The sequence below is a fragment of the Numida meleagris genome, chromosome Z, assembly GCF_002078875.1.
Source record: "Numida meleagris isolate 19003 breed g44 Domestic line chromosome Z, NumMel1.0, whole genome shotgun sequence".
NCBI lineage: Eukaryota > Metazoa > Chordata > Aves > Galliformes > Numididae > Numida > Numida meleagris.
In genome coordinates this window covers 1,621,374-1,643,667 of record NC_034438.1, presented here as the reverse complement: position 1 = coordinate 1,643,667, position 22,294 = coordinate 1,621,374, and the positions used below count along the sequence as shown (strand labels likewise).

At 42.1% G+C, this 22,294-nt stretch overlaps 1 protein-coding gene across 2 annotated transcripts in view; it reads right to left on the bottom strand.

The window, feature by feature from the left end:
• SMAD2 (SMAD family member 2) overlaps positions 3,607-22,294 on the bottom strand; it is a 42,079-nt gene continuing 23,391 nt past the window's right edge. The window contains exons 3-11 of one of the 2 annotated variants that reach the window (XM_021380815.1): positions 18,116-18,205; positions 16,787-16,980; positions 16,033-16,167; positions 11,767-11,841; positions 11,240-11,293; positions 10,424-10,636; positions 9,163-9,300; positions 8,850-8,994; positions 3,607-5,545 (exon numbers count right to left, since the gene is read on the bottom strand). In XM_021380815.1, the coding sequence (XP_021236490.1) occupies positions 5,422-5,545; positions 8,850-8,994; positions 9,163-9,300; positions 10,424-10,636; positions 11,240-11,293; positions 11,767-11,841; positions 16,033-16,167; positions 16,787-16,980; positions 18,116-18,205 (1,168 nt within the window). In that variant the 3' untranslated portion in view covers positions 3,607-5,421. The remainder of the gene's footprint in view (positions 5,546-8,849; positions 8,995-9,162; positions 9,301-10,423; positions 10,637-11,239; positions 11,294-11,766; positions 11,842-16,032; positions 16,168-16,786; positions 16,981-18,115; positions 18,206-22,294) is intronic. The other variant, XM_021380816.1, reaches the window with a different exon arrangement.

Genomic DNA, 22,294 nt, shown 5'->3' with positions numbered 1-22,294 from the left:
AAACAATATTTGAAGATTTTTTTTTTAATGCAAAAGAGACATGGAAAAGGGGACTAACATTACCAAAGGCTATTTTTAAATGACCTTCTTTAACATCGATGCCCTGTCCTTGAGAACGTTCAAGGTCAGCCTGGACAGGGCTCTGAGCACTGATGGAGCTGTGGGGTGTCCCTGTGCACTGCAGGGAGTGGGACCACACGGCCTTTAAAGGTCCCTTCCAACTCAAATGATTCTATGATCTGCAATTCTATGAACATAAGGAGTTCATGATGGTTGCTTCCAAGCCAGGCAGAAGGAGTCAGGAAAACACACGTTTCAACAGTATTTCCTTACTCTCAATAAACTTCCAGACTTTCTGCAATGTAATTCCCTGTGGGCCCCCAGAAGCGCTTCCTAGCACGGCACGTTGCTTGGGCTACGTGCAATTCCTCTCTCAGAGACTGTACTTTACTGAGACCTGGTGCTGAAGCTTAAGCATCCTCAAAACGAGGTTACAACCAGTCTTGTTTTGGTAAGAGGAACACCGCAACACACTCGAGTAAGACACTGTGTGGGTGGAGTCGAGTGAAATCCTGTATTTCGCAATGTTTTAACTCAAAACCCAGCTGCAGGAAAAAATTCAGTTCGCAGTGCTAAAAAAAGCCGTAACCACAAAGAAGCATGACGAGTTGGAAGGTTCAAGCAAAACACTTTCAGTTCAGCGTGCCAACAATTTGGAGGCAGATGATTATCAAAGGCCCAAACATCACACCTCCCACTGCAACACAAGAAGTCAAGCCGGGCACAGGAAAATAAGCTTAGTGAAGTACAGTAGCTGTGATCACAGAATCGCAGGGGTTGGAAGGGATCTCCAGAGATCACAGAAGAGTGATTTCTGGCTGTTAAACAATTCAGAGCCCCAGTTATTGCATACAGAGTTGGAAGTTTTGTCAACTATTGACACTTTGCCTGCAATCAGTCCCAAAGGGGTTAAGCACCAATTAAGCACAGAGCCCTGCGTAAGAACAAGACACCGCAGCTCTCACCATTTTGTAGGTTTGTACAGCAGCACCTGGAAGGCAAAAGGAGGTGGGAGGGCTCTGCACAATATGCTAAAATAACAGCGGAAAAATCTTGACGCAGAGAGCTGAGCACCTCCTTAGGCATCACGCACAAAAGCAATGGGAAAACACACAGATGACATTCAGCCATCAGCTCTCAGCTCACACCGTTTAAAGGTGCAAGACTTCAGGCATTTGGCATGGTTCTCAAATCCTGGAAGAACTTGGCAATGAAATTGGCTTACTCTCTGCTTGGTGTTTAATTTAACAAAAGTCTCAGTGAAAAAAAAGGAAAAAAAATCACTTTTCATTTGTGCTTTGGAAGTGATTACTTTGCCCGGCAGAAGAGAAGAGAGCTGAAACCATGCTCCTTACACACCACAGGCACTTTGCACTGAGATGCTTCAGCAGCACTGGCCAGGCACCAAGGAAGAGCAGAGCAGGGGTGGGATTAAGGCAGAAAGGCACAGGGTTAAGAAACAGGAGCACGTTCAAGTTACCCCAGGGCTGCCAAAAGCATTTGAACGACCTACGGGCTAACAAACATTTCAGATGGAGACTGGTTCCCTGGTTCCACCAAGATGTGGCAGAAACACAGCAGGAGAGAGTAGTTCAGTGATGCTGATGGGAGACAGAACAATTGACTTCTACAGAGTGAGATGGCCTTGTCTGCAAGCAGCACCATGTATCCTTGTACGTGAGCTGGAAATGCATACCAGCAAAGCCTATAGCCAATTGCTGTGCCCACGGCAAAGCAAGGAATATTGCCCCAGCTGTTGGAGAGAACACACACAGGAATCCACAGAATGGAGACTACAGAATTAGCTCATCCAGCTGGTTCAAGTCTCAACCTGCTCATACGTGCAATAACGTCTTTCACCCAGACAAGTCGGCCTTATCTGTTTTCACAGGTGAAAGTAAACACCTGCGCCAGGAGAATGGAATTTGATTGTCGTTAGGAAAAAAAGTGACTGCTTTAACGAACTTGATCTGAAGTAGAAATCTACCGTTAAAAACACACATACAGAATCTTCACGATAGCTGCCCAAGAAGTGATCATCGAATCATAGAATTGCTCAGGTTGGAAAGGACCTTCAAGATCATCAAGTCCAACCACAACCTAACCATACTACCCTACAACCCACTGCTAAATCATGTCCCTGAGCACCACATCCAAACAGTTTTTAAACACATTCAGGGATGGTGACTCAGCCACCTCCCTGGGGAGCCTGTTCCAGTGCTTCACAACCCTTTCTGCAAAGAAGTGTTTCTTGATATCCAACCTAAACCTCCCTTGGCACAACTTGAGGCCATTTCCCCTTGTCCTGTCACCAGTGAGAAGAGACCAGCCCCGCTCTCACTGCAGTCACCTTTCAGGTATTTGAAGAGAGCAATGAAGTCTCCCCTCAGCCTCCTCTTCCCCAGACTAAACAGCCCCAGTTCCTTCAGTCTCTCCTCGTAGGGCCTATTCTCCAAGCCCTTTCCCAGCCTTGCTGCCCTGCTTTGGACCTGCTCCAGCACCTCCATGTCCCTTCTGTACTGAGGCGCCCAAAACTGAACCCAGTACTCGAGGTGAGGCCTCACCAATGCCGAGTGCAGGGGCAGGATGACTTCCCTAGTCCTGCTCACCACCCCATTCCTGATCCAAGCCAGGATGCCATTGGCCTTCTTGGCCACCTGGGCACACTGCTGGCTCACATTCAGCCCATGTCCATCAGCACACCAAGGTCCCTTTCCATCAGGCAGCTTTCCAGCCACTCCTCCCCAAGCCTGTAGGGTTGCCTGGGGTTGTTGTGACCAAAGTGCAGGACCCAGCACTTGGCCCTATTGAAACTCATACGGTGTACTTTGGCCCACCAATCCAGTCTATCCAGGTCCCTCTGTAGTGCCTTTCTACCCTCTGGCAGATCAACGTTCCCTCCCAACTTGGTGTCATCTGCAAACTTGCTGAGAGTGCACTCAATGCCCTCATCAAGATCATTGATAAAGATGTTGAATAGAAGTGGCCCAAGCACCGAGCCCTGGGGGACACCACTCGTGACTGGCCGCCAACTGGATTTAACTCCATTGACCACAGCTCTCTGGGCCCAGCCATCCAGCCAGTGTTTCACCCAGCAGAGCGTATGCCCACCCAAACCATGGGCAGCCAGCTTCTCCATGAGGATGTTGCATGAGGATGCTGCGGGGGACAGTGTCAAAGGCTCTGCTGAAGTCCAGCTAGACTATATTGAAGTCTTACCTTCATCCACTAAGCGGGTCACCTTGTCATAGAACAAAATCAGGTTTGTCAAGCCAGATCTACCATTCATGAACCCATGCTGACTGGGCCTGATCCCCCGGTTGACCTTTATCTGATCCATGATGGCTCCTGAGATTATCTGTTCCATAATCCGCCCCCCCCCCCCCCCAGGACCCAGGTGAGACTGATAGGTCTGTAGCTACAACCCAAATTACACCTTTCTAGCCACAAGATGTGGGAAATTCGTGGCATTTCTCTGGGTTGGTTAGAATCACTCCCAAACTTCCACAGAAAACACAGACAGTAATTAACGAAAAAGCAGTCAACGTGAGAATTAAAACTTTTATTAGTGTATTCACATATTAGGCAAATGCAACACTCATGAAGCTTATTTCTTAGGTTCACAAGTTCTACCAATACATCAGTCTACTGGTAAAACTAGCACAAACTGGTAACTGCTTTGCCAATTTTTAAAAGGTGGCTGGCCCTCTTTTTCAAGGCTTGATTTTTTTGGTATTGCTTCTATGTCCTAGTCATTATGGCATAAAAATATCCACGACTATCCTCGATTCAGTCAACTGATTAAAAGCTGTAACACTGGCCACGTTTTTTGTTCTCCGAGTTATCACTAGCTGCACTTACAAAGTACAGAGCTAGTGTAACGTGTGAAACAATTGGAAAGAACAGACAAAGGCAATCCTGCTACTGCCACGGTAACAGAAGAATGACAGACAGCTTGATCACAAGATTGTTAGTAAAATGTATATTTTTCAAGTCAGAATAACCCTTCTATACAGTTTCCCAACCCTTCCCCAACCCAGACTTATCTGTAGAATATATTTCAGAATATTTTTAATATGGTGCAGCTGTAGTGTCCAAGGGTTCACAATAACATGCACGGTTGTGAAGAACCTAGAAGTCCTCTTTTGCTGGCCATACCTCAGCAACCACTATCCTAAAGGTTTTGCAGAAGCAACTACTTTTAATAACAAGGCCCATTATGACATAATGAATGCGTATGATCTGGTATGTCAGTAATCCATACAAAGCCACTCAGATCAGAGATTTAAGTTCTGTTACTGAAACATGTTAAGAAGCTGCATCTATTTAAAACCTATAAGAAAGAGTCTAGTTTACCCTGGGAAAGGATTTTTCAAGGTGTTTGGCTCCAAAAACTAAAACCAAGATTTTTAGTAACATCTGTTTATTGGAAGCGTACAGATGTAAGGGGTAAGTCAATACCCTTTTGTACTTAATCCAGTATCCAACGCTATCATCAATTCTCACTCTATGAGAAAAACACTGATTTCAGTGATTCAAGGTACAAAAAAAAAAAAGTCTCAAATAACACAGTGCCAGCAATACTGCTGGCAACAGAAGCATCAGCTCAGATAGGTAGGGGAAAGTAGACTCCTAGTGTGCTGGATACTCAGAATTTAGAGTATAGAGATTCATTTTAGGCCCCACTAAGCATATGTAAATTGTCTTGAGATTTCAGATAAATTTCAGACATTTCTTTCCCTTCCAAGGGAGACATTTTCTTTATCTTTAAGAAGGCAGCAAAAAGTTAAGCTTTTCTACAAGGAAAGTCTGCTTTTTATGTTTAGCACAACTTGAAAATCTGCTTATATAAAAAAATATAAAAGAATAAAGGAGTCAAATCTTGGAATTTTATGAGAGATCTGCCCTAATCGAAAAACAAACCAAACATCTAATTATGGGAACTAAAATGTAGAACAGCACAATACTGCGATATCTGAGATCATGATGCATTACCTGTACATATACTTAGCTATTCATGTTATTGATAAACCATTAGGACACTCAATTATATACCCAATAAAAACACCATTAAGAGTCTTTAGAGCTGTTCCTTCTTCTTTCTGAAGAAGGCGTTTCTATACACTAAGTTTTCATCTAGTATCAGAGTATAGGAAACAGAATCCACAAGGTGCTTTAATTGATGAGACCTCAAGTGCTGTTTTTCTTTTTTTTTTTTTTTTTTTTAAAAAAAAAAAAAAGCTTTTTTGGATAGTAGACAGTTCATGGGGACCACACACAAATACTACGACAGACGAGCTGTTCTATGAAGTCTGTTGATGGGCCTTGGTTTTTAGCCCACTGGTAGCAGAGGAAGGAGTTTTACGACATGCTGGAGCAGCGTACTGAAGGGGAGCCCATCTGAGTCAATACTTTGTCCAACCATTGTAGAGGTCCGTTCAGATGAAGTTCAATCCAGCAAGGAGTGCTTGTTACTGTTTGCCGCCTGAAAAATTAGGTGGAAGAGGAAAGTCAGAAAGCAGTTCTGCCTACCATGAAGTTCTCCATCGCACAATGCCGCACATGATGGTTCATCTATTCCTGCTATGCAAAGATAAAAATTTGCAACCATTATCATAAATGCACTAACAGTTAATGAAACAGTCTTTGGAAAAAACAGTCACCCCACATCCGTAAGAAATAACAATAATAACACTATCAAGAAGTATTCAAACAGGCTGCCCAGGGAAGTAGTGAAGCCACTGTCCCTGGAGGTGTTCAAGAACCATGATGTGGCACTTGGGGACATGACTACTGGGCACGGTGGAGATGGGCTGGGGTTGGACTTTGTGATCTTAGAGGTCTATTCCAATCTCACTGACTCTATGATTCTGTGATTCTCTAAGTGGGCATGGTGGTGATAGGTTGACAGTGGTTTCAGTGGTCTTTTCCAACTTTAATGATTCTGTAATATTCTGCTCTGAAGAATAAAATACGACCTGAGGCAAATGTCACAAGCGCCATACCAAATGCCCTATTCTTAAAAAGAAAGTCAAACTGAAAATTTGTGCACCCACTCTGGTGTCGATGTCACAGACAGCTGTACACAGCTAATATCTCCACTGTCAAAAGAGAGTCTGCATGCATTACTACATTTGAATTTGAAGGACCAGTGAAAGAAATAAGAAACAGAAATACTCAGAAAGGCTCTGCACAGGTGGTACAGAATAACAGCAGAACGCTATGGTAATCATAAGATCTACATTTTTAGAGCAATTGTCAAGAGAAATGTACAAGGAAACCATGGTAGATGTTGTCAGAAACACTACACTGTAACACAGTGTGTGGTTATACTGCGCTACCTGATGTTATCTCAAAAGGAACGCTGAACCTTATCTCTTATTTCCTGTCATCTTATTTCTACCTCTACATGTGTTTTGTACATCCTTGCGCATACAGCTCAGAAAAAAAAACGTGCTTCTCTTGTCTCTCATATCAACTTGCCTTATTTTCCCACAACAGAAGCTGTTAATTAAACACCGTTTAGAATGCCTCAGTGAAGTTGAAAGCTTGACAGCCATAGAAGTTCTATTCACTTTCCCATCCACCCTTGTTTCAGAGACCTGTTATTCAAACATCTTCCTTCTCATCTCCAAAATAAAGAAATCAGTATTGGACCTACACTGCCTGAGAACTCCTGTTATTTCCCTGCACCCACTCCAGGCACAGGAGTTTTCTCAAACAAGAATGGCAAGACTACTGTTGCTAAGCCAGTTTTTCCCAGTAATTCTAGTTATTCCCAAATCAAAGTGAGGGAGCATTAAGATTCAAAGACATCAGATTAGTCAGACACAATTCCAGCCCCTTCATTTTTACAGCCAGCACTGGAACCCTTTGCTTGAAGGAAATATGTTTATATAAGCAGAAGAACTGAAAAGGCAGAAAAATCAAGCCAGTGAAAAGATGGATTTCAAAAGCTGTCTGTGGTTTTACATTTTCTAGAAGAAAGCAGCTGGGGTCTGCGCTCTCTCAGAGCTCTAAAAAACATTGTTATCTCAGCCCTGAGTGCCTATGCCAAAACAAAGTGATCCAATAAAAGAACAATCTAAACCACAGGAAACGTAATTCCATTTCGTCTCGAATCCTCTCCCAAAGAAGGAAGTTTATTATTCCACCGCTGTCAACTCCCCTACAATGTGCTCCACAACACCCTTCCTTAATATAACTGGGTCTGTTCAGCAGCCCTGGCAAAAGATCAAATAGTGACAGTCACTTTGCAGCCATCTCGAAGCTGAAACTTGGTTTCTTTTACCCACGGATTTCCCATCCGAGTATCGCTAAATCTTTGCTGTAATTACCTCTACTTAATGTTCTTTAGAGGAACAGCACCATCTTTAACAGAGATGCACAGAAACTCATTCAGCAATCCGTCAGCAATCAAATTCTTTGCTGTTCTGGCAGTTTCCTCTGAAGCTTTTTCAACCCTATGACCTCTGAAGGGTTTGTGGACTACAAACAATCAACACTCTCCCTCCTTAGCAAAAACTTCACCAAAAGCCTCCACTCTGCTTTAACCCAAGACATAACTCCATTCACTTCAAGCTGTCCTCATGCAATCTGACTGACTGAGCCTTTCCTCTGCTCTGATTTGAATGTTGTACTTAATTATGTGTGAATGTATACATAATCCTTTGGAGCTAAATCCAACTGTTCTTTAAACTGGAGCCAGATTTTTCCTTGTGTACCTCTTGCTAACAAAGAGGTACCATTTATTCCATTACTCAAATTTTTCATTTCATCTAATTAGGCTTTTACAAAATTGGCTTCATTTAGCTGCAAATCCTCCCCCACATGCCAACAGCTCACATTTACGTGGATATATCGCAAGAACAGAATCCAAACCCCAGGATCTACAGCGCAACCTGGCATTGTTTAACTTCAGAAATTATGAGACGTAATGTTCTGTATTGCAGTAGGGTACTGATATGTCAGACTTCCATTCTTCTAGTAAACAATTTTTAAGGATGTTTAGGAGATTTTTTGTTGTTGTTTAAAACCACATCTGTAGCTCTCCAAAAGAATGAAGTATTTCGAACTGCTCAGTTAGAAGTTGCTTTCTCCTCTTTCCAAATTCCCATCCTACGTTATAAAGGAGGCACCATCCAAGATGACAGTTTTTAGTTTGTCCTAAGAGATAATTTAATGGGACTGTATTCAAAAACAGATAAAAGACTTTTTTTTCCCATTCAACTGTTTTTAGCAATTTTACAACAGAAAGGCACAGCTTACTCCTGCAAAGTTTTTTCCACTACAAGTCCCAGCGCATTTCCCATCCCCTAAGAGCATGTTTTCCAGCTGTCGTAGTCTGCATAGTGCACTCAAGAGTCACTCCAACACTTTCCATTGGATCTCCTCAACAGCATCCCACTCCACACCCTAACAAATTCATTTTACTCCACACGAAACAGCACAGAGACCTAAACAATGGTACGTCTACCAGTAATTGTATAATGAGTTCTGAAACCTCGAGATGTTGTCAGTGGTTTCACCACAATAAGCCAGAAAGCAGAATGAAGCAAGGAAGGGAATTTTGATGAAATTCCTTGCTCAGTGTACTTCAGTGAAATATGAAAATCAGTTCACTGGTCTTTATGACTGAGGAGTCCTACAGTTGAAGGGAAGAAAAATGTGGGTTCAACTTGCAGACAGCACAGCTGCAGTAGTGAATGTATAGACTTCAATCAAGACACAAAAAGTGTATTAGAGAAAGAAAAAATTGTTAACTCTACATTGAGAAGTTTTTTTCTTACCTGTACTCAGCTCCCCATCCTTTAACAAAACTCATCCTGATGGTACACATTCTGGTAAGCTGATAAACTGCTTCAAAACCCTGATTCACAGATTGAGCCAGAAGAGCAGCGAATTCTTGGTTATTAAAGATCTTCAGATTGCATCCTACAAAGGAAAGGTCAAAAAGGGACGCTTAACAAATACTTGTGTTTGCTACACCAAAGATCAAAACCATGAAGAAACCCTCGCTACGTATCAAAAGGAAAGCAAACAACATCCTGTGAATCCATTCAGTAGGCTTTTTTTGTAGGAGGCCTTCGGTAGGCGACTGACCTGGTGGAATTTTGCAGACAGTTGCAGGATGCCAGCCATATCTTTGATTACAGTTGGGGCTCTGAACAAAAATTGCGCTATCACTGAGACACTCAGCAAAAACTTCTCCGCCGATGTAATAGAGACGCACCCCCCTTCCTGGAACAGAATTCAAAGGAACTCTCATTGTGACATGACCCAGGCACATTAACAAACAAGGGAATATTTTGTTTCAGAGAAGGCCAAGTTTTTTCTTTACAACGAAAACAGAAATCAATTATCTGGATGAGCATATTGCTGGGCTGACAGCTGTAGCAGAACACCATTAACTTGCTTTTTTATCACACAATATTTGAAGTAAATGCAGAGTCATTTTTAGTCCAGTGTGATCTGGAATTTTCTAGCCAAGTAATGCCCAGTAACCAAACACGAACTTTTTCACATGCAGAAATAGCACAATTGAAATAGAAAAGATTATATTCAGTGTAATTAAAACAAGTGCCAATAAGAAGTGCTGCAGGTGAAGTGTCTCATGCTGCTAAGATGATGGGAAAAATTAACAGAGCAAGTGTACCACTTGCACAGTCTTTCCTCTTGCATGCACCCACACTATTTCCCAACCCACTGCATACCCCTTTTGCTGTACTGCTTTGACAAAAACAATGGGGCTTCATTTAGACCTATTGCTGAGAAGAAACCAATATGAAATTCTACTGTTCATTTTTGAATTGTGATCTCATTCTGTCTCAGAGTGAAAAAAATTTGTATGGATTATTTCTGGCACATGTAAGAATGAATGTACAATTGATTTTCCCCCCAGAAGCTATTTATAATTAACAGGTCTTTTAAAGACAATAATATCTGCTCCCTTTTTTTCTTTAAAACCATTTTACCAACAAAACATTGACTACTCTCTAAAAAAAGGGAGAATCCCTGACATGTTTGCTTTTCCTCACAACTGACCATTTTGATCACTCATTACAGGCACATCCTGGGCTTCTCCAAACCTATAATTTTATTACCCAAGCATTTGGATTTGGGGTGGAGGAAATCAGAAGGTTCTACTCAAGATGTAGCAGTATTAAAAAAAAAAATAGTGGACACTTCTAAATAAAAGATTCTAACAAAAATAAAATATAATTTCTGGAAGAAGATGTTGCAATGTGGAAAACAGTATTCCTTAACTAATAAAGAGAAAATATTGATCATGTTGTGATTGAGCCTTGAGAGAGAGAAATTTGGAGCCTGGAGTGTTAAAGCAGTGAAAAGATCAGATCTTTACCTATGTGCCGTCTTGTCATCTCCACTGTTGCGTTTCTGTTGACGTTGGAAAGCAGGCCTAGACAAAACCGTTCTGAATTGGATGGATCTGTGAAGCCATCTACAGTCAGGGAAGGCTGTGATGCATGGAAGGTTTCTCCCACTCTTTGATTCAATTCGTAATATGCTATTGAACACCAGAATGCGGGCTCCGAGTAAGTGACTGGCTGCAAGTCTGAAAAATTAAACAAGAAATAAAATTACCAAAGAATTTGAGCCTGAAAAGAAATCTATCTGCCCTGCTGTTCTTCTCTTCCAGAAAATGACAGTCTCCCCAAGCTACATAAACTACAATTCTGCTTGCTGTCATTTTTAGCTACCCCAATAAAAAGAATGGAACTCAGTGTTTCACACAAGGGAAGAGAAGGGGTGGGTGGGAAGAGGAGAAAGGATGATCAAAAATGAGCACAGCTCACGTGCTTTAGCACTTGCACTTTGCTTAGCACAATAATTAGGCCACTGTTACGGTGAGTTCAGACACTGAGAGACATTTCTGCTGCCTTTCTGTAACTTGAAAACGCTTTGGTAACGTTAAAAGGAAGAAATTACTGAACCACTCAGAGGTTTTACTCTCTTTGATAGAGATTCAGTTGCAGAAATAGGGTAGTTACGAATTAGCTATTACCCAGCTCTATGATGTTTATCATCTGGAAGCCAACCCACAGTCTCCTAGCACAACTCTCATTTTTCTAAATTATGTCTTTATTTTTAGTGTACTTGTATACATAAAGAGGGGTCATCACACACACCAAAACACATAGAAGTATTTCCAGCTTACCCAGGCTATGGTTAACTGGGGAGAGAGTACTGGGAGACAGCTCCGCTGGAGATCCTGTTGGAGCAACACAGATTGGTTCTGAGCAAAAGATTCTTGTTATTTCAGACAGATAGGTATGACTCCTATCTACAGACTAGCTTTCTCTTAGGAGCTCTTAGGACTTAAAAACCTCAAAAAACCTGTAACCAGTTTTCCAGCATGTCCCATCTTTATTCAGAATTCAGATTACATTTAATTTTCCAGACTCCTGGGAACGTACCTCTCCTTGTAAAGAGCCTATTAACATCTCAGTGGGGCATTTGGCAGCGCTCTCTTCATGCACAGTCTGTGAACATTTCTTTATTTATGCACTTCTCCAGTAAGAAGGTCTTTCAATAGAGCCTCCCTAACAAGAATTAATTTGAAATACAACAGGTTGTACAGGGGGCTGCTGCCATCATCACTTGGGCTGAAGACATGCCGTTACATGTACACGGATCACAACAAGCAATCCCAAGTCTTTAAAGTGGTGTAAAATGAAATGTTACCTGTATCCATGCTTTGGTTCAACTGCTGGTCACTCGTTTCTCCGTCTTCACTGATATATCCTGGAGGTGGAGTTTCTGTAAAAAAAAAAAAAAAAAAAAAATTGAAAAATCCATTTATTGTTGAAACGGATGAGAAACTTGTAAGATGTACCATTTTGGGTTTGGTCCTCAACTCCTTGTATGCTTTGCGTGATACCTGAACACGAAACTGGAATTTCATTCTGCTGGATTTCCTTCCTTCCAGTAGGAACTCAAACCCGTTACCTGCCCAACTGTCTACGTAAAATGCGTCATCTCTGTGTGCCTGTCAGTTGCCCCAACATGTTACATAATTAATGGATAACCCTTGTTTTTCCAGGCAATACAACATACTTCCACTACAATGAGTAATAATTTTGCAATTGTGATCAACAGCTTTCACATTTAGTAGAATTACAAATGAAAAAACCATCTGGTGACTTCTACAAAAAAATAGGAGCTGCCTTCATGCAGTATAACCATCAGATCAGACAGCCTCCTACGCCTTACAAGTTTTTAGATTTAAAGGTTATTTTCCAGTCTGGTCCCCATATCCATTTTCCTTCAGCACCTAAAAGTTGCTTTCACACATTAACAATAAGGGTATTATCTAATCAGTTATGATGCACAAGCTCTATTATGATAAATCCCAACTTCTATTAAAAAAACCCATCTATTCTCATCGCTAGCTTTCTTTAAAGATGGGAGTATCACAGACCAAAGTAAACTCAGTAAGAAGTATAAAGCATTTTGATACTAGAAAATGTCAAATTTCACAGAAATATCTTTAAAACCCAGGAGACCGTGGCTGCTCCTTCCGTCCATTCAAAATTACTTTGCAATCCGGACAATGTGCTAACCAACTGCCTTTCAGGAAATAATTTTCTTTGAACTAGGCAAGATTCTCTTCCTATTTACTGAAGATAAAACGTCAGTTTCTTTAGTGGAAGTGGTAAATGCTAACTGATCTCTACAATCACCTTAGAATTGTCTCTGAAACAACTAAGAGATTATACATTTAATTACGTATTACCAAACAGCAGAAACAAAGATAAAGTCTTCTGCTTCAGAAATAAAATCAAATTGTATCTACTATCATGTCAGAGATTTATAGAAGAGTAACAACAGAAGAAAGTCAGCAAGAGGAAACTTGAGTAAGTCATCAGATTAAATAAAAGTGAACGAAAAAACTACATCTTTAGTTCACTCTGTAAAGCTAGCACACTAAATAGAGATGTGACAAAATTCAAGTGAGAACTCAAAAGGAAAATCGAGGGAAATCTTTACTAGCAAGAACAACGATGACAAAAATCACACTTGTTTTGAACATTTTTATAGAATTCATTACGATAAACAGGACTCCACCCATCGTTTGGTTTTTTGTTACAGTTAAGCCCCCAGACACGGTAAAGGTCAATAATAATTTCCAATCCAACCCACACTTCCAGTTTCCAGTTGCTAATCTGGGCTTTTTGGCACAGGTTATGTTCCATATCCACTCAGTCTGAACACAGACTCCCTCCACCTATTAATACTATTTAAGGGTCAGAGGTGAGCAACAGCACAGCTGGAAATAAATTAACAACTCCTATTAACAATTCCTAACCAGAAGTCTGGACACTGCAGCTCAAACTTGGAAGGGACCTGAAAGCTATCCTACACCTCCACAATCACCACCTGCCCAGAAAAAGCACATGAAGCACACACAGGTGACGTCAATCTCTTGGTAGATCAATAATATCAATAGTAGTCTGGCCTCCTGCTACAGAAAATGGTTCTCCAAACCAGGCTGTCAGACACAGAAGGCTTATCAGAACCTAGCTAAGCACGAAAGATTAGCTATCAACATCAAACAAAGTGAGATTCAGATATGATTCTTGAACACAAGAGCAAGGTGTCAGTGACAAAGAGAAGGAGGCAAGGCGTGGTGAGCTGCATAATCAAGTGAAGATCATGTGAGTACCTGCAATCACCTTGAGCGGGCTTCTTGCAAATAGCTACCCAGAGTTCCCTGAGCTCGTTTCCTAGATTTCCAAATGGTGCCTTTGCAGTAAGCTGTGCACAAACACCATCAAAAGCCCTCAGACTGAGTCAAAAAAGCATACATAAATGAAGGAAGCAGCAGTGAGTTCCAGCATCTTGAATAGCTCTTTAAAAATCTTGTCAGAGAATCTCAGAATGGCTTAGGTTGGTAGGGATCTTAAAGATCATGCAATTACAACCTCTTTATGTGGCAACAAATTTGGCATTCATTAAACAAAGGAGATCAAATTCACTGCCATTTTCTTGGTGCTATTTCAGTTTCTAGATAGATTTACAGGAAACACATGTAACATCCTGCATAAGACATGCAGATAAAATTTGTACATCACACATTTGATTTCCAAGGCAGTCATTCCTCTTGAGTCAGGATCTGATTTCTCAGTCCTTATTTCAGTCCTTGGTGCTGTAACATAGCTGCCTTAAACATTTATGAAAAATGGCAGCTTGGCTCAGTTTTATCTTCCTGAAGTAGTAGGAAACTCAGGGAACTACAGGCAAGTGAGCCCAGGAAGTTCATGGAACAGACCCTCCTGGAAGACATGTTAAGGCACATAAGGGACAAGCAGATGATCCAAGCACAGCTTCACCATCATGCCTGACCCATCTGGTGGCCTTCTATGATGGAGTAACAGCATTGGTGGACAAATAAAAGAAAACTAGTGCTATCTACCTGGTCTTGGGGAAGGCCTTTGACATAGTCCTGCATCACATCCGTATCTCTTAATAGGAGAAATATGGATTTGCAGGCTGGACTATTCAGTGGATAAGGAATTGGTTGGATGGTTGCGGCCAGAAGGTTGTGGTCAGTGGCTATATGTCCACGTGGAAGTGGTAACCCAGGGGTCAGTCTTAGGACTGGCACTCTTTAACATCTCTATCAATGACATAGATTGTGGGATCAAGTGCACCCTTAGCAAGTTTGCAGTCAGCATCTAGCTGAGTGGTGCAGTTGATACGGCAGAAGGAAGGGACACCAGCCAGAAGGACCTTACCAAACCTGAAAGAAGGGCCCATGTACACATAATGAGGTTCAACAAAGCCCAGTGAAAAGCATTAGTTGGGGCAATTCCAGGTATGTATACAGACTGGGAGAAGAACTCCTTGAGAGTAGCCCTGTCAAGAAGGACTTGGGGTCCTGGCTGATAAAACTTAACATGAGCCAGCAGTATGCATTTGCAGCCCGGAAGGCCAACAGGATCCTAAGCTGCATCAGAGGAGGGGTGGCAGAAGGCCGAGGGAGGTGACTGTCCTTCTCTGGCCTTGTGAGGCCCCATCTGGAACACAGTGTTCAGGTCTGAGGCCTTCAACTCCAGAAAGAAATGAGGCTTTTGGTAAGGGTCCAGAGGAGGGCCACAAGGATGATCAGAGAGCTGGAACAACTCTCCACAAGGACAGGCTGAGGGGGCCAGGCTTGTTCAGTCTGGAGAAGGCTCCAGAGTGACTCATTACAGTCTTCCACTACTTAAACAGAGATTAAAAACAGGAGGAAAATCAACTTCTTACCCAAGTAGATAGTGATAGGACAAGGAGGGCAGATTTGGGTTAGATGTCAGGGAAGTTTTTCACAGAGAGGGCAGTGAGGCACTGCCACAGGCTGCCCAAAGAGGCTGTGGATGCCCCATCCTTGGAAGTGTTCAAGGCCAGGCTGGATGGGGCCCTGGGCAGCCTGATCCAGGGCTTGATCTAGAGATGGCCAGCACCGTCCGCGACATGGGGGCTGGAACTAGGTAATCTTTGAGGTCCCTTTCAACACAAGCCATTCTATGATTCTATGAAACAGGAAATTGGGACTGGAAACAAAGGTCACTCATTTCACATTTCATTAAGAATAGAGGCTTATGTGTGCACTGCAGCAGTTCAGCTTTTTTTTTTTTTTGTCTTGGAGTGGGGAAGAAGCAAAGAGAAGGACGAATAATTCTTTATTAATTCAGTACAGTAATATTGAATAGTAACAGCAAAACTGTATGTACGCTGTAATAACAAATACACAAAGCAGATCTCAATTTTTTGATCTGTAGCTCATAATCAATTAAGTCACTGTTTTATTTTCAGGTGTTCCACTGTAATTAATAAAAGAAATCAACAAGATTTAATTTATTGGTACATCTTTCAACTCATTTGATCACTTAGGAGGATGAAATTACTATCTTTGCTCCACTACTGCAACGTTAAGCGTACTGTTCATGTTTGGAGGTAAGAAAATACCTGGTATGTAATTGCTCTGTGGTTCAATTCCAGCTGGGAAATTAGTGTTCTCAGGAATGGAATGGGTGTAGTCATCAAGTGGAGGAAGCTCTGTTAGGATCTCAGTGTGCCGTGGCACTAGTACAGGAGGCAAGACTGGAAAAGAAAAAGTCACAGTATTAACAGGACCCTCCAAACCTCACACTTCTATGAAGTGAAAGGAAAAACAAATCTAAACCATCTAACAATTTCTTCAGGTGTGTCTCAGTACTGCTAATACTGCAATTGTACTGCTAATTACTAGAAAAAGCAGATTCTTCTCGAACATGACTAGCCCATATTAGCACAAGTAAGTCTTTCTATTCTCATGCTCTTGCTGGACCATCCTTAGCCAGCTGGAAATTGCTAGCACTGCTGGAAGCATTTACCGGGATATTCAACACATCGATAAAGATTTTTCAGTATCTTTCCTACTAAAAACTTTCAGCAGATGGTATTCTCCAAACCTGTATCCTTAATCATGCAGTTCTGGCACAAGAACACACCATCCTTCTCTATTTTTCATTTGAAACATTATGCTGAACAAGTACGTAGAATCACAGAATCATTAAGGTTAGAAAAGACCACTAAAATCAACCACCATGCCCACTCAGAGAATCGTGAAGGCTGGAAAAGACCTCCAAGATCAACAAGACCAACCCCAACTCATCCCTACTAAACCATGCCCCTCACGTACACACAGATGGTACTATAGAGCCAGAAGCAGTCTTCCTACCTGGTGTCTCCACTCTCTGGTAGTGGTATGGGTTGACACATACTTCATCCTTTTTAAGATTAAAAGCATATTCACAGTTTTCGATTGCTTTAAGTTCATGGTGGCTGTGAAGATCCGGCCAGCGCCACAGACGACAGTAGATGACGTGCGGCAGTCCTTTACGATGCGACACCTGTAGTCGGCCATCAAGAGATCTACACGGGAAAGATGGTGAAAGGTATTTACAGGTTGCTCACTGTCTCATAATCACTCAATCAACAGCATACGCACACAGGAAGGGCAGTCTGCTCATTTTCAGAATTCAGTGGATTGACACTGCTAGTGACGTGTGTACTCGTGTTAAAATGCTTCAAATGGGAGAAAAAATGATGGCATCAAACAGTGTTAACTCACTTCTGAGCTGCTCAAATTATTGCCAGTGAATTCTGGGGGTCATTAAGAGCCACTTTACCTCCAGCCAAGTATTTGGGATGATCGCTTCATACACATTTTTTTAAAAGTAGAAGACAATTGTTGAAAGAAAATCACACACTTAACAGTCCCTTCAGTTTCTAAACCTCAAGGCTTTGCCATGGCATGGATGCTTTATGGCTTTAAGCTTAACCATTCCCTGGGGACTGCAAATCAGCCTCTAAGCAGTCAGCTGCCCACGGGATCCACATGGCAGTTTGGCTGTGATGCAACAAGTGTGAACACACATCTCATAGGGGCTGTACATTTTATCTTCTTGCCTTCCTCTGCCTTGCTACCAGCTGAAAATGTTTTGCTAGTTTTAAGACAGACTGCATATGCTTACACAAATGCAGATGTTTATGATTGTTATGGGATGGGAGACAAACCTCAGTACACAAATCAAACAATGTGATATGAAAAAATAAAGACCCTGCTTAGAATTTGCCCGCCGTTAACTACTGAAGAATTTACAAGCAGTTCTTTAGCAGCTCGTATCAGAGCCAATTAGTGAGATTTAACTGAAAGCTCATGGCATACAAAGCAGTTTAAACACTTTGTAAGATTAGGTCTAAAGAATTAAGTAGCCCAACGTTGTTAATAGAAATACCAAATCCCATCAGAGCTTGCATTAACAAGTCTTCCCATTCTTTCAACTGGCGTGAAAAATGAATATTCCACAATTAGGATTTCATTGGTCAAAACATCAGCTGAGAACACTTGGATTGCTACACTGGCAAGCAAATGTTTTAAAATGCTGTACCGTGAGAGGCCTAAGAAGCATTTAGTCTATTTTACAGCTAAAGCATCCCATGACAGACCCTCCAAAGCCAATCCCTCCCACAAGGTTCTATGATGGAGAGAGGGCAGAATATTCACCTGGTTTGTTCAGAGAAGCTGTAAAGGCCTGTTGTGTCCCACTGATCTATCGTGTTTGGTGTACTCAGTCCCCAAATTTCAGAGCAAGTGCTGTGCATAAATTGAAAACAAAAACAAAAATCGGTATGAATATGGAACGTGGTTATTCAAAACACCATGATGTCAAACATGGAGAAATGTACAGAGTACTTCCTTCCACATAGAAGATAGAGCACTGGTAGGCTTGCACTTAGACGGACAACACATGCTATATTTTCTATATGAAGGAGGCTATCAAAATGGAACGCGTGATTCAAGGTAAATGATCATGTTTTTAAAGAGTGAACAAATTCTGACTTTTAGTTGATTCAGCTGCAATGCTCCTTAAAACAGGCAAAACTTCCTCAGCCTAGCTCCTACCAAAATTCTCTTTTCAAGGGTCATTTCTGGGTTGGTTTCTTTTTTGTTTTTGTTTGTTTTTCAATGCAAGCTGCCCTGCAATTACAACCACAGGCCATGTGCATCTGGAATTGAACCATCACAGCCTGACTCCAAGGTGCTACCACTCAGCAATTGCATTCTCCATGTATATTCTTATACTCTGCTTTTCTCAATACAGGAGAACTTCGGTTCTGTAGAAAAGCATATGGTAGTGATGCTTCTCTAATTTCTTTGCTCTCCTTGATTAAATAACTGGTGCTATTTTTGTTATTTTCTACTGCATATAAGATGTATGTTTTACATAGCTTTACAGTATTGTACTTTAAGACCCAACTACAGAACAATAAAACTTTAATTGTGAAATCAAGCAGGAGGAAATGAGAGACAAGTTTTAGAAACCAGTTCAGTGACAAGCACGAAAGTTCAGAAAAAGGAACCTCCAGTGACACAAGCACAAGTTGAAAGGAGCAGCAGATTGAAACAAAGCAAAGAACAGCATGAGCATATCAATGGGCAGCGTGTTCTCAGAGGCATGGGTCCATCTCAGGTCCACCACATTTCTCTGTGACCACTGAGAAATGACATTTTATATGAGTAACACACAAGATGACTCAGAAATTGAAAAAACTTGGGCAACAAGCCCAAACTTACAACCAGCACAAAGCCAGAAATGTGGCACTATTTCACTTTTGGAGTTAACCTCTGAAAAGTTGCACCAGGAAGAAATGGACAGAAGTTCACCCAAACCCTGGTTTTAAATAGAGGCTTTGCTGTTCACAATTAAGTTACCAATCCCAGCTGATACACTGTTCTTAACAGCACTTTCTGCACAGACAAGCACCACAATTCCACGGACACTTTATTAAAACTGAAGCATGGGCCACAGAGAAAGGGAGAGAATGGCTCTAGTCCCCTTCCTGCCTGTCCCACGTATCTCACTTTAATACCATACCAGGGAGGGTGAGATGCTCTGAGACAATTCACAGCTCTCCAGAATCTCAGGAGCAGAAGAGGGATAGTGACCATCACTCCATCAGCAGTGCCTGCCACCTCTCTGCTACTTCTAATGTGCCTCTACCAGCATGGTGGGCTGCCAGCAGCTGTGCAAGGACTGCATCCTTAAATCTGCACCACTACTGCTTGTAAGACAATCATCACACACCCAATTAGAAGAACAACCAGCAGACACAGCATGCTGCATTTAACTGACACAGGCATCTCTAATAGCTTACTCCCTGAAGCAACAGATCATTTAAACAAAACCGAGCTCCAAAGCTGATGCTGTCACATAGATTCCACCTTCCCAAAATTGTGGGGTGTAAGCACCACGTGCCACACAGTTAATTCACAACACATACAGAAGTGTTATAGCCTTAGAGCATGCCAAACAGGAACAGTATTTTATATTATTAACCTCTTCTCTGTAAGTATTTGAACTATCAAAGTTGACTCCATAGTCCAAAACCTATGAAAAGACAAACAGTACCCTGAAGTGACTGTATGATGGAGGTGTAAGTTGGGAGCCAAGACACCACAGAGAAGGAAGGTGGTGAGGAAGCACATGGGGGTGCTGGAAAAGGAGGTGCAGAAAAAGTGATTAGACAGAGAGCAAAACTGCTCCATTACTCCGCATTTTAGAGCGTTGTCTCAGCATTTTACAGTGCTGTCTTCTCGGACATACGTCTGCTTAGGGCTGGGATTAATATTGGCTTACTAGCTCATCTACACTAGGACGATATTCCAGGTCCAAAGATCCAAATACACTGCACAGCTCGCAGGAAATAGTCCTGTAGATCAAAAACAGTTAGCTCAACACAGATTTGTGGTTTACTTAATGGCCTCTCCATTCTCCTGCTCACACAGAAGATCCACTGCCCACAGGGTGCTAGACCTCCAGGGAGACCTCACTGTGGCCTTCCAATACTTGAAGGGAGCGTATCAACAGGAGGGGGTACAGCTGTCTACATGGGTGGATAGTGATAGAACAAGGGGGAATGGTTTTAAACTAAGACAGGGGAGGTTTAGGCTGGTTATTAGGAGGAATTTTTTCACTCAGAGGGTGGTGACGCACTGGAACAGGTTGCCCAAGGAGGTTGTGGATGCCCCATCCCTGGAGGCATTCAAGGCCAGGCTGGACGTGGCTCTGGGCAGCCTGGTCTAGTGGTTGGCGACCCTGCACTCAGCAGGGGGGTGAAACTCGATGATCTTTGAGGTCCTTTTCAACCCAGGCCATTCTACGACTTCCTCACTCCGTGTCACCCAGCTAAGTAAACCAAGGCTCTTGTAAGTCACAAACACATCCCAAATCCATTCTCCATCCACAGAGCTTCCATTAAAGGCTGTATTTACTACACCTACACAGTGGGTTCATTCAAACACAAACAATAAACTCATGGAAAGCAGGTGGCTGCAAAGAAGGCCTCTGCATTCTGAACGATATTTAAGCAATGACTAATACCATATAAATGAAGGCACAGACTCGAGTAGCAAAGGATTTATGCCTCCCTTCAAAATAGGAGGCGTTCTCTCCTAAAAACTTACCTTTCTAAAGCATCCTAAATCCCTTAGGAGATGAAGGTTTGCATTAATCCATAAAGATTCTGGAAGAATAAAGGACTAACATATGTATTTTAAGTTAAATCTTGCCTGGAAACATTCCCAAGCCCTTGGACCAAGATTCTGTGTCCTAGGAAGCAGCTAGGATGTTCCCCAGTTATGCTCTCCTACATCATTACCAGCTTGGTGAGCTGCCACCCAATGGGACCACATGTGCTTGGAGCTCTGCTGCAGCCACCTTGCCCTGCAAGGAAGAGTTCAAGAGAATAGATGCACTGGATGCAGACAGCCCTGAAGACAGTTAGCCACACTGCTGGGGACATTCCAAGGCACACTGAATTTATGAGGAGGGAAGGAGCCAGCACATATCTCCATTTCACCTTTAGGAAGCAGGCTGCACTCAGACAGCAGCCTTAAGCACACTTGAGGCATCATGCTTCGCAAAACTTGAGTTTTCGGTTTAGAACATGCTGTATATTGCAGCACTGGTAAACCACCACTATTTCCAAACTATAATCTGCCTCCCATACCCAAGCGGGACTGAAGCCCTGTCTACGTAGGAACGATTTCAGTATACTCCAAAAAAAAGAAGCTTAAAGTTAGTGTACTTCATCCCACAAGAGTGGACACTTTCATTAAAAGGAACATTTTCACCACTGTTCTCCAAACAATTTAACTGTTGACATAAACAAGGTCAACTATACAAATGCTAGGGAGTTTTTATTACTATTATTTATTCAGTTTTTTCAATGCTGATTTAGATTAGCAAATAACATTCTGCGGCCTTCAGCACTCATGGCACGTCAGGATTGCTGCTCTGCAGACCCTACAAAATTACTGCATTTATTTTAAGGGACTTAAAGAATCAAACTGGCCTCAGTCGCCATGTGTTCCGAAGTTCTAGGAGTAGGAAGATTATTTCCTAGAAGATAGAGAAACACTCAAAGCATACTCACAATTACTGACTGCTAAGTCCTGCGATTTTCAGGGGAAAGTCAATATTCTAGCACATATATGGTTCAGCTGTTACACAGTTAACCTGGGACAATTTAGTCCTGCAATCCCCTTTCAGGACTGATCACAAAAGAAAGGGTCAGACACACTGCAACGGGTGGAACCAGCCCTACTTCCGCCTGAAGCTTTCCCTAAAAGGAAAGGAGTTGGTGTTTCAACCCTTTTTATCTACTTATAAGGAGCAGCATC